Below are 13,681 nucleotides of genomic sequence, written 5' to 3' on the forward strand. Positions count from 1 at the left end.
TGTATTAAATTACACAAATATACTTTGTATTTAATCTCACTTTATTAACAAATGTCTTTGCTGTTGACCTTCAATGATCCAATTCAACTATACTAAGCAAATATTACTTTATATTAGATTTAGAAATAAGAGACTTCCTTCTCCTGTGTCATATTCTTCTTTAATCCAGAATGGCAGCACAGCTGAAAGGTTTGTTTGAGCTGCGCCCTCTACTGTACAGGTGTAAATATGCATTACCTTCAGCCTGAGGCTTATTCATTTCACTTTTGGTGTAAAAAGGCTTTAAAGGATTAGTTTACCAAAAATGGAAATTCAGTCATAATTACTCACCCTCATGTCGTTCCACACCCGTAAGACCTTTGTTCATCTTCGGAACACAAATTAAGATCATTTTGATAAAATCCGATGTCTCAGTGAGGCCTTCATTGACAGCAAGATAATTAATACTTTCAATGCCCAGAAAGCTACTGAAGACGTATTTAAAACAGTTCATGTGACTACAATGGTTCAACCTTAATATTATGAAGCGATGAGAATATTTTTTGTGCGCCAAAAAAACAATATCTAGTGATGGGCGATTTCAAAACACTGCTTCATGAAGCTTCGAAGCTTTACGAATATTTTGTTTTGAATCAGTGGTTCGGAGCGTGTATCAAACTACCAAAGTCATGTGATTTCAGTAAACGAGGCTTCGTTACGTCATACGCGTTTCAAAATTTCAATGGTTCACCACTGGGGGGCGTGACTTTGGCAGTTTGATACACGCTCTGATCCACTGATTTGAAACAAAACATTCGTAAAGCTTCGAAGCTTCATGAAGCAGTTGTGGAATGACATGAGGGTGAGTAATTTATGACAGAATTTTCATTTTTGGGTGAACTAACCCTTTAACATTTGCCAAAAATATAACTTTTTTTGTTGTTATTAAAAAACAAAGCAAGCAAGCAATATTGTAATCCATTACTTTTAAAAGTAACTTTCCCCAACACTGATACACTTTCATTGTAGAACTATATATATACACACACACACACACACACACACACACACACACACACACACAAAAAACAAATGCACTAAATAAAAAAATTTAATAAATACCCATTTACAATAAGCACTCAACCCAAATAACTATAAAATAATAAAATAAATAACTAGAGAACAGGCTAACTAAAATCAGCTTGAAACTTGTACATGGAATTATTCGTTATACAAAGATGGATCTGTAATTTTTATTTACAATCTATAGGTACACTGTGTTATTTCATCAGTCAGTTGTGGAAGTCTGATGGTTGAAAGCTTATAGTCAACATTAAATCCAGGAGATAAGAGAATTCTAGAGAAAGAGCACATAGAGATTCGCAAGTGGACGTGCAAGTTTGACTTGCACACGCAATATTTGAGTGAGAGCGGAGCTATGAGACCACTGTATATTTGAGAGCGCATGTCCAGTTTTGTGTGAGAATGAAGGAAATCCACCTGCGAGCGAGAGATTCGTGCTTGAGCATTACTTGGATGTGCTCTCTTGTCATTAAAATGACGGCAGAAAGTCGTGTCTGATAGCTGCGCGCGCTTGCCTATGCCAAAATACGCCACTGACAGCTCTACTATCACAACAATGGAACAACATATCTGTTGTTTTTGCCATTTTCTATTATTTTAGCTTACACCTTATCTTTGTTACATTTTATGGATCTACAGTATGTTAGATGTTTTTGCATCTAACTGCAATGGTGCGTGTTGTACTGTACGTGTCACCTCTGATGTACCAGCGCAAGGTGTGATTGGATGCATCCAGTGTTTCCATTCTGTTGCCTGTAAAACGTTGGTTATAAATGGTTTGGGAATGTAAAGCAACATTCCATGGCTCATTTCAAACTGCAAGTTGATTTGATCAGTCAACAGGACATGCCACTATGGAAATGATCTGTGCTGGCCATGTGTCACAAACGTACTTGTCTTTGCAGGATTCTGATGTTTATTACATCCCTACCAGTGGCCTATCAGGAGAGAATCTGACCACTAGGAGCAAAATAGCAGAACTTACAGCCTGGTACACTGGACCATGCCTACTGGAACAGATAGGTGTGTGGACACGGAGTATATTCAAGCAAAAACATGCGCATATAATATGTATAGAGTATAATATTTTTTTAATATAATGCAAAATATAATAAAAATACAATATGATGTAATAGTTGTTATTTTCTAAATTGGAATAGAGTAGCTTTGACATTTTGATACTTACTTTTTTTTTGTGAAAAAAATGTTTTGTGCAACATGAGAGTGAGTAGATAATGATCAAATGGTCTGTAGAAGGTGTAACTGCATCTAAATTGACCAAATAATTTCTGCACCAGTGTTTTCCCCCTTCAGTAATCATTCAAATGAATGATCGTAGATGCATTTCAAAAATCTGCGGCAGCATGTTTAAATGTTTGAATGGGCACTTCTGTATTCATGTACATGGATGAGTTTGTAAGAATGTAGTGTTTTCACAGAAGTTCTTGTGTCATGATGCTGATCTGATTGTTGGCTGAGCTGTGAGAATCCTCAGCAGTTTTGGTCTTACTCATCAAAACTTGATGAGGCAAACAGAAAACCTTTAGGCTTCTACATCTTTCCTCATCTCTTTTTCTTTGTCTGTCTGCAGATGCATTTAAACCTCCCCAGAGGTCAGTGGAGAAGCCCTTCAGGCTTTGTGTCTCAGACGTCTTTAAAGGTCAGCATGGGAACCGACATAAAAGCAAAATGTACAAAATCTAAATTTACAAATACTGGATTCTGTGCGTATACTCCCTTGTTTTCAAAAAAATTAAACTCCAAAAAATGATAGAAACCCTTATTCTCTGACTTAGGGTCAGTTCAGAGATGTTTTATTTTATGATCACCTAAACTATTCCACTGTTTTCAGATCAGGGCTCTGGTTTCTGTGTGACCGGGAAGGTTGAGGCTGGCTTCATTCAAACAGGAGATAAATTGCTGGCCATGCCCCCTAATGAGACCTGCACTGTTAAAGGTAAACACACAGCAGCTTTATTAACTTGGAGACATGCCATGCTCAGTCTAGGAGGATGTGCAACAGCACCCTCTTCTGGCCTTTTCATAAAGGACTGTGCACTCTCCAGAATTCACTACTGGTTAACACTGCTTAAGACTAAGAAATGTATGCTGAATGTTGTAGACATGCACAATATTGGCATTGGCCACTGTATATATTTGGGGTGTAACGGTACACAGAAGTTACGGTTCAGTACGCACCTCTGTTTTGAGGTCACTGTACGGTACAATTTCGGTACAGCAGGAATAATGGTCACACCTTAGATTAGGGTCCAAATCTCACTATTAACTATGACTTTTGCCTCAATAAACCTATAATTACTGCTTATTAATAGTTAGTAAGGTAGTTGTTAAGTTTAGGTATTGAGTAGGATAATGGGATGTAGAATATGATCATGCAGAATAAGGCATTAATATGTGCTTTATATGTACTAATAAACAGCCAATAAAATACATGCTAATAAGTAACTAGTTAATAGTGAGAATTGTACCCTAAACTAAAGTGTTACCGGACAAAGGAACAAATTCACAATGCTAGTTTTATTTTATTTTGAACAGACAGCTGCATTTAGTCCCCTAGTTGGTACAGTACAGCCTCCTATAGGGCCGGTTTCACAGACAGGGCTTAGCCTAAACCAGGATTAGGCCTTAGTTCAATTAGGATATTTAAGTAACTTTTATAAACGTACACTTGAAAAAACAATACTGTTGTGCATCTTGAGATAAAACAATGTCACTGGCATATTTTAAGATATGTCAGTACAAGTTTCTTTCAGTTACAAACAGCTCAAACATGCATTTTAGTCTAGGACTAGCTTAAAGGTGCCGTAGAACGTCTTTTCAAAAGATGTAATGTAAGTCTAAGGTGTCCCCTGAACATGTCTGTGAATTTTCAGCTCAAAATACCACATAGATTTGTTTTAATTAATTTTTTTAACTGCCTATTTTGGTGCATCATTAACTATGCACCGATTCAGGCTGCGCGGCCCCTTTAAATCTCTCGCTCCCTGCCCCCCGAGCTCTCTACTATAAGTGCAGTTATACAGTGCATAAACAAAGTTCACACAGCTAATATAACCCTCAAATGGATCTTTACAAGATGTTCGTCATTCATGCTGCATGCATGCATCGATTCCTGTGAGTGTAGTATTTATTTGGATGTTTACATTTGATTCTGAATGAGTTTGATGGTGCTCCGTGGCTAACGGCTAATGCTACACTGTTGGAGAGATTTTTAAGAAGTTGTTTATGAATTATACAGACTGCAAGTGTTTAAAAATGAAAATAGCGACGGCTTTCTCGTCTCCGTGAATACAGTAATAAACGATGGTAACTTTAACCACATTTAACAGTACATTAGCAACATGCTAATGAAACATTTAGAAAGACAGTTTACAAATATCACTACAAATATCATGAATCATGGATCATGTCAGTTATTATTGCTCCATCTGCCATTTTTCGCTATTGTTCTTGCTTGCTTACCTAGTCTGATGATTCAGCTGTGCACAGATCCAGACGTTAATACTGGCTGCCCTTGTGTAATGCATTGAACATGAGCTGGCATATGCAAATATTGGGGGCGTACATATTAATGATCCCGACTGTTTAGTCAGTGTTATGTTGAGATTTGCCTGTTTTCCGGAGGTCTTTTAAACAAATGAGATTTACATAAGGAGGAGGAAGCAATGGAGTTTGAAACTCAACGTATGTCTTTTCCATGTACTGAACTCTTGTTATTCAACTATGCAGAGGTAAATTCAATTTTTGATTCTAGGGCACCTTTAAGCCTTGTCTGTGAAACCGGGGGATAGTGTTTTAAGCACTAAGCAGTAAACATAATGCACTCTTCCATATGTATTTTCTTTTTTCTTTTTTTATTGCAGGGCAAAAGGTATTTGGTCACAATCAGCTACAAAACTGAAAAGCATTTTGTGTTTTAATTTGGACTTTTATATAGAATAATGGAAAAATAAAACTTATGCATTAGCAGTGTTAGAATTTGCTCCATTTAAAGTATATTTAAACATTCAAAGCTTAAGCCCAACCCTACTATATTTAATTTTCCGTGTTTCGCTCCATTTTGCACAGTTGAGTGGACAAGCCTTTCAAAGGATTCTCCTTTGTCCTTGTGTGCAGAAAGACACATTCGCATCTAATGGACTTTGCTTTCAAGCCCTCAAGTCATTTGCGATGTGTATGCACTGTTTTTCTGCTCTTTTTCCTGTTGTGGCAGTTAGCAAACAGTGTTGTATAACCGCACACCCCCCCTTCTGGATTGGAGCGTGAATTGGCCGTGACATCCGTACTGTCCGGGACGAATAAATGTACCGTTACACCCCTAATATGTTTAGTGCAAGCAATAAAATGCCAAAAAATCTAGTTATAAATAAGCATTTTTTCCACATTAATATCATTGCATAAGAGCACCAATCATTGCATAAGAATTATCAGATGATTCTTTGAAAGGATTTAAAGGTATACTATAACTTTTTTGTTCAAAATTAACAATTTAAAGGTGCCCTAGAACTTCTTTTTAAAAGATGTAATATAAGTCTAAGGTGTCCCCTGAATGTGTCTGTGAAGTTTCAGCTCAAAATACCTCATAGATTTTTTTAAATTATTTTTTTTTAACTGCCTGTTTTGGGGCATCATTAACTATGCACTGATATATAGGTTGCGGCCCCTTTAAAGGGATAGTTCACCCAAAAATGAAAATTTGATGTTTATCTGCTTACCCCCAGCGCATCCAAGATGTAGGTGACATTTTTTCTTCAGTAGAACACAAATGATGATTTTTAACTCCAACCGCTGCCGTCTGTCAGTCAAATAATTGCAGTAGATGGGAACTTCATCTATAAGAGTAAATAAAGCTTGCTTAGACAAATCCAAATTAAACCCTGCGGCTCGTGACGACACATTAATGTCCTAAGACACGAAACGATCGGTTTGTGTGAGAAACCAAACAGTATTTATATAATTTTTTACCTCTAAAACACCACTATGTCCAACTCCGTTCATGACTCCTTTAGTGATGTCTGATCGCGCTCTGACAACGGAAGTGATGTCTCGCGCATATACTTCAATGAGTGTCAGACATCACTGCCGCTGTCAGAGCGCGATCAGACATCACTAAAGGAGTCATGAACAGAGTTGGATATAGTGGTGTATTAGAGGTAAAAAATTATATACTGTTCAGTTTCTCACACAAACCGATCGTTTCGTGTCTTAGGACATCAATGTGTCATCACGAGCCGCAGGGTTTAATTTGGATTTGTCTAAGCAAGCTTTATTTACTCCTATAGATGAAGTTCCCATCTTCTGCCATTATACGACTGACAGACGGCAACGGTTGGAGTTAAAAATGATCATTTGTGTTCTACTGAAGAAACAAAGTCACCTACATCTTGAATGCGCTGGGGGTAAGCAGATAAACATCAAATTTTCATTTTTGGGTGAACTATCCCTTTAATTCTCGTGCTCCCCCGCCCCCGGAGCTCGCTCTTGCCTTGAACAGCATAAACACAGTTTACACAGCTAATATAACCCTCAAAATGGATCTTTACAAGATGTTCGTCATGCATGCTGCATGCATACATCGGATCATGTGAGTATAGTATTTATTTGGATGTATTACATTTGATTTTGAATGAGTTTGAGGCTATGCTGCGTGGCTAAAGCTAACATTACACACTGTTGGAGAGATTTATAAAGAATGAAGTTGTGTTTATGCATTATACAGACTGCAAGTGTTTAAAATGAAAATAGCGACGGCTCTCTTGTCTCCGTGAATACAGTAAGAAACGATGGTAACTTTAACCACATTTAACAGTACATTAGCAACATGCTAACGAAACATTTAGAAAGACAGTTTACAAATATCACTACAAATATCATGTAATCATGGATCATGTCAGTTATTATTGCTCCATCTGCCATTTTTCACTATTGTTCTTGCTTGCTTACCTAGTCTGATGATTCAGCTGTGCACATCCAGATGTTCTGCCCTTGTGTAATGCCTTGAACATGGGCTGGCATATGCAAATATTGGGGGCGTACATATTAATGATACCGACTGTTACGTAACAGTCGGTGTTATGTTGAGATTCGCCTGTTCTTCGGAGGTCTTTTAAACAAATGAGATTTATATAAGGAAGGAGGAAACAAAGGAGTTTGAGACTCACTGTATGTCATTTCCATGTACTGAATAACTCTTGTTATTCAACTATGCCAAGATAAATTCAATATTTAATTCTAGGGCACCTTTAAATGAGTCGATACATCATCAAATCCCTCTGTCTTACCCTGATTCACTATTGTAAGCCTATTATAAGATTAAGTTTATATTTTAGACCTGAATGGATGGTTTTCGCAGGATATTCCGTATATACGCCACTCGCTCGTGTGTGTCTCGTCATGTTCATAAATAGAGAAAAGTTGCTTCAATTACTGTGGGAGTGGCATAGGTTGGTTGTTACATTGAGTGAGAATAAAACTCGAACCTCCAGGGAATAACTCTTTAATTTAAAAGAAAGCCAAACAGCAGACACCTTTTTTTGCCAGCAGACTTTTTGCCAGTTTGACTTTTTGCCAGAGCTCGTAATAAAATGAATATCAACATCGGCTTGGCTATTCAGAGATGGCAGAAACTGAGGGATTTGAAATATTGTTAGTGATGTGGAGATGCCGTTTTTATTACTCAACAGGTGATTAAGGTATTTTATTGAACCGATAAATTGCCATATGTAGCTCTCTTTCACTGTAAAGCATTATCTATTGTGAGTAGTGAATGTTTCATGAGCAGTTGGATAACCATATTCATCTGTACAGTCACGCAGAGCCAAAGCACCACCAAAACAATGTTCTTCCGCAAAATGCAGTTTTGTTTTTTAACCACTAGAGGGCACAAAGTTACATAGTTTACCTTAAAACCATTACCTCTCTTTTGTTACTGACTTTTTTATATCTGTCCTATTGAGACAAGAAAAGATCACAAAACTAATAGTGTAATGACAAAGTCTTGATAAATTTTATGGCCAGATTTGACACAGTGTTAAAATCATTGCAGTAGTTATGATATTTAAAGAAATAAATACTAGTATCACAGTTTCCACAAAAATATTGTGGAAAACACTGATAATAAGAAATGTTTCTTGAGCACCAAATTGGCATATAGAATGATTTCTGAAGGATCATGTGACACTGAAGACTGGAGTAATGATGCTGAAAATTCAGCTTCACCATCACATGAATAAATGACATTTTTAAAAATATTAAAATAGAAAATCGCTATTTTAAATTGTTATATTTCATAATGCTACTGTATTTTTAATCAAATAAATGTAGCCTGGTTGAGCATAAGAGGCTTCTTTCAAAAATCGTACTGACCCCAAACTTTTGAATGGTAGTGTAGTGCCAAGCCCTAATTGGCTATTATTTATTTTTTTATAATTGATGCATCCTTAAAATACAGTCATCTCTCTCTAGGGATCACACTCCATGATGAAGCGTTAGACTGGGCAGCTGCCGGTGATCATGTCAGTCTAACTGTCACAGGCATGGACATCATCAAAATAAAGTGAGTGTGGAATGAAACACTGGTGTTGAAAGCATTCCCTTCCTTAAAGTATAATGTAATATTGTGGTTATATAATATTTTGATTATGTAATATTGATTAGATAATACTTCATTAGAAAATTTTTGATTCTGTATGATCATGTATGATGTTTTTCTCTTTAGCATTGGATGTATATTCTGTGATCCCAAAGAGCCCATCAGAGCCTGCACAAGATTCCGAGCAAAAATTCTCCTCTTTAATATAGAAGTTCCCATCACGAAAGGCTTCCCTGTGAGGAAATTTTCAAACTTCTGCTATATAAACATCTCTGCATTTTTTTATGTGGGATGTGCAAGTGTGATTGTCAACATTTCCTTGTATTTTGTGTTTGATTGTCAGGTGCTGTTGCATTATCAGACCATAAGCGAACCGGCTACTATTAGGAGGTTAGTCAGTATATTACACAAGAGCAGTGGAGAAGTTCTCAAGAAGAAACCAAAGTAAGTGCATGGATATGGAATCATATTTGTGTTACACAATTTAAAGGAATAGTTAAAAAATTGTTGTTCCAAACTTTCTTCAGTGAAACAAAGTAAGATTGAAGAATGTGCTCATTTCCATATAACAAAAGCATTAGGGGAACAACAACTGTCATATTTAAAAAATTGTGTCATAAAAGTATATCCTTGTGTGCTATATTAAAAGTCCTCTGAATCCATGTGACAGCTTTTGTATGATGAACACAGAAATGTAAGACATTATTTAATGAAAATCTTTCCATTCACACTTCCGTATCAGTAGCTGTTTCTGTGAATTTATATATATTTGTGAATAAAGCACTGTTTCCAAGAGAACAAAATCCCTACTTGCTGGGAAATTGGTGCAAGATATCTGTAATAAAAATGGAAGTTGCTGCAGTCAGTGAAGCCTCTGTGGCTCTCAAAGTGCACAGAAGAAAAGCAATAAACGCTGTTATGTTATCTTGCATTCAGATGCTGGTCTTTGGGAACGCAATCATGTGAGAAGCTTCTGGGAGGGAATTAAACCAAATCATTCTGATGACAGACTTTGGCTCAGGCATTTCAGAATAATCAAACCAACATTCAAGATGCTGTGCAAAATTCTTGTGAAAATAAATAATTTGCGCACACCCAATATATACATTTTCAGCCAAAACAGGCTATTTACCATCGAAAATGCATGTTTTTTTTAAAAAGATTTAACATTTTTAGTGCCACCTATGTTCCGATCTTCATAAAAGTTGGCATGCTTCTTTAGAGTCATATGCTTCATGTGCTCACTTGAGTTTTTGTTTACGATTTATAGGCTTTTGGGTATATTTTGCCACACACATTTTCTAAATGACCTTGTTATAGAAACCCAAAGGGTAAAGTTCAACTTTTTTTTTTTTTTTTTTTTTGATAATTATTGATCTAAAGAATCCAGAGAATTGTACTGTACTGGTTTGATTCCGATTGGCCGAAAAAACTAGGACTAGTTCGCAAAAGTAGGGTTTTTTTTTTTTTTTTTTTACATAATTGTGAATAATTCATGAACGATTTGATTGACAGCATTGGTTCTTGAGGCAAAGTTGTTCAGCATGAGAAGATCTGTCAAATGTTATGCATATAGACCCCTTAAAAGTTTGTAAACATTGCAACGTTTCTTGGTGGGCGGGGCTGCTGGACTCAATGTTGACAAGCGTAAGCTAGCATGTTTTAGGAGGGATTTATTAAACATAGATGCAGAAGAAGGTTCAGAACTGTCCGAATATGTACAGTCACTGACTCTGCGGGACCGTGACAGCTATTTTTGTAAATTAACTTAAGTTTTGGATATTTCCTAGACAACATATGAATTACTTTCGGGTGGTTCGGGGAATTTTGTCAAGGCTTATTGTCTAATGTAACCTAATGCTGGGCTAACTATGATTATGGCTAGCAATGTGGATTATTTTAAGAGCCCATTCAAAGGATGGCACACACATCTATCGCTGTATGTTTGTTTAACATTTAAGCTAGCTAGTGCGCTGAAAGTTGGTGACTTTTTACCTATAAAACAAACTTGCTGATTTGTACTAGATAAAACCAACACACCATTACATATGCATCGATTATTTTACCTGATATGAAGTGTGCACTGCAAACACGAGTATTATTTATGATCGTCTCCGTCCAGTCTGTACGCCGTATTGCATTCAACCACAATTATCTTTTTGATTTCTGTGAATCAAATGTCTGCCGGGATCTGGTAAAACTTTAGTTTTGAACCAAAAGTCCAGTTCCTTCTATTCTGGCAGCCAAAAACACAATAAGACGACATTTTAAAGTCAAAACCTCAAACTTTTAGCGCGCCTGCTATTAGTTCTTATTTATGTTTTGCCTCCAGCTAGAGCGGTGACGTCACAGTGACGTAGGCGATTAAGGGGTCTATTGTGTGGATTTGTGAAACACCATGTGAAACTCATAATGGCCGATTTCTTTCAAAATTCTTACAGACCTCTAGAGCCATGAGTCGAACATGCACACTGAGTTTCGTTCCGGTCAGTTAACCTTGTCTAATAGGTGCTCAAAATTCATTGGCCAATGGCGGCTATGTTGACATACACCAATGTCCTCATAGACAATCGTGGCACCATGGGCCGAGACACTGCATACCAAAGTCGATCAAACTAACAGTCACGTGGTTATAGCCGTTTTCATGTTTTTTTCCTGTTATAGCACCACCTGGTGTCTAATTTTTTATCGTGACCAAAGATTGAGCCCATACAAATTTGTACCGAGTTTGGTGAAAATATCTAATTTTGTTCACGAGTTATAGCCATTTTAGTAAAAGTTTTCCAGGCGGAAATGAAAACGGAAATAGACGTTTTTTCTGTCTTGAGCCAAAGATTGACACTTTATTCTAGGACAAATGGTCTAGGAGTTATCAGTGATTTTTGCATTTTTGATTGTTGTAGCGCCACCTATTGGCCAATTGGGACGAGTCCGGGTATCTGAGTAGCGAGCAATACTACTACCATCGGACCAGTCTCTAGCCAGGGGTGTCCAAACTCGGTCCTGGAGGGCCACTGTCCTGTAGAGTTTAGCTCCAACTAACCACAACACAAGTTTCCTGTATGCCTAAAATCCTTGATTAGCTGGTTCAGGTGTGTTTAATTGGGGTTGAAGCTATACCAGGACAGTGGCCCCCAGGATTGGACACCCCTACTCTAGGCCTTACGGTTTGGTCTGCACGATTAGCTTTAAGGCATAAGAAAAATAAGAAAAATCCTTACAATTACAATAGGGTTTTAGCACTACATGCTTGAACCTCTAAAAATGACAAAAGCACATAGCAAAATGACAAACTTAAACTAAAATTAATATTGAACATAAAAAGCTAATTCAAAATAATAAATGTTAAATTAGTATTTACTCATTCTATTAAATAGTTTTAAAATAATATTAATAAATACTATATTAGTATATATTAATATTTTAGTATTAATTGATATTAAAATAAAACTGTTGCCCATTTTCAAAGTTGGTGATTGGCATTGACACAAGGACCAATGGTGTTTAGAGTCATTTGCCACTTTTTAATATCATCTTTGGGTGAACTGTTCCTTTTATGATGGTTCAGAAATGTGTTTTCACTCAAGATTGATTATCAGCGTAATGTTGCTGTTGTGTAAATGTTGTGCAGGTGTTTGAGTAAAGGACAGAACGCAGTGGTGGAGATTCAAACGCAGAGGCCTGTGGCTCTGGAGCTCTATAAGGACTATAAAGAACTGGGGCGGTTCATGCTGAGATATGTGGGCTCCACCATTGCTGCTGGAGTTGTCACGGAGGTAAAACGCAGTACATGTCCACCTTTTCTCACTAAACACAAAGCATACGTCTTGTATTCATAAGCATTTTTTGATATTGCATCATGAGAATGAGATGCTTGTTAATGCTGATGTTTATACTGTTCTAGATCAAAGAGTAAGGACCAGTTGGAACTGGATCCTCCAGAATAACTCTGGAGAGTGGAGAGAAGTGCAATTTCCCCTCAGAGCGAACACATTTTGAACACAGATGCCCACCAGGCAGCCTGACAGTGAATCTAACTACAGTTCATTTCACATTTCACCTGTCCAAAGGCCCTAGACTGAATGTGTATAAAAGAGAGAATGCCTTTTGTCCTGCTCTTTAGCTTGCAAATACAATTGAACTATAATAATTATCCCAAGTTTCAACTCAAAACCCTCCTAATAACACACAGGATACAGATACAGAAAGTTTACCTGCAATTAATTGATTGCATCACAACAAAGTGAACTCATTTTCTTTTATTATTTGATATTTTATTTAGATTATTGTAAATGGCATTATTTTTGATTAATATGGCAGCACGTAATGGACATTTAGGCTTGGTTCAAATTGAAGGATTTTAAGGTTAGTTATTCTGATTAATTAAGGATGTGTACATTTGTAAAAGGGGAAATAGAAGAGAATAAGCAACACAGCTGGCTGCTCTCATCTCCATCAGTTTCTCATGTGAGCGGGACAGTGTGAATGAAACCTGCCCTTCCATTGCTGCTACTCAGTGTTTTGCTGATCATTATTGGGTCAGTGACGAGAAAACAGGAGGGTTGAGAACCAGTGGACAAAGGGATATGTCATGGATTTAGAGGAACACATCCGAATGTCTGTAATCTAACAGTAATCACTTTAAGGACCTAACGGACATGACTCTTATTCATCTGTTTATTAAGGGGTTTTAATTTAAAGAACATTTGTTTGGGTGTATCGAAGCTGAAGTTGTTCGATCAAGGGAAAGCTTCTTCATCAGAAAATAAAAAATATTGATCACTGTGGAAAACATGAGTCTGTATTATTGAGCCAGTATTTATTCATCCTCGCAATTTATTTTTTAGAAAGTACTTATTGGCTTTATACGGAAGAGGATTAGGGCCAAGCAATAATAAAAAAATAAAACCATCTCGAGATTAAAGTTGTTAAATTTCGAGAAAAAACTCGTTAAATTTCAAGAAAAAAGTCGAGATAAAATGTTGAGAATAAAGTCATTAAATTACG

The 13,681-nt window shown here is 36.8% G+C and overlaps 1 protein-coding gene across 1 annotated transcript in view; it reads left to right on the top strand.

Annotated features, from left to right (window-relative positions):
* Positions 1-13,466, top strand: part of hbs1l (HBS1-like translational GTPase) — a 42,981-nt gene extending 29,515 nt beyond the window's left edge. Inside the window, 8 exon segments of the mRNA XM_048179287.1 lie at positions 1,968-2,085; positions 2,654-2,722; positions 2,915-3,019; positions 8,548-8,638; positions 8,801-8,909; positions 9,018-9,118; positions 12,306-12,450; positions 12,579-13,466. Of these exon segments, the coding sequence (XP_048035244.1) occupies positions 1,968-2,085; positions 2,654-2,722; positions 2,915-3,019; positions 8,548-8,638; positions 8,801-8,909; positions 9,018-9,118; positions 12,306-12,450; positions 12,579-12,590 (750 nt within the window). The 3' untranslated portion in view covers positions 12,591-13,466.
* Positions 13,467-13,681: the final 215 nt, after the last annotated feature.

This window comes from Megalobrama amblycephala, linkage group LG24 (assembly GCF_018812025.1).
Source record: "Megalobrama amblycephala isolate DHTTF-2021 linkage group LG24, ASM1881202v1, whole genome shotgun sequence".
NCBI classification, from domain to species: domain Eukaryota; kingdom Metazoa; phylum Chordata; class Actinopteri; order Cypriniformes; family Xenocyprididae; genus Megalobrama; species Megalobrama amblycephala.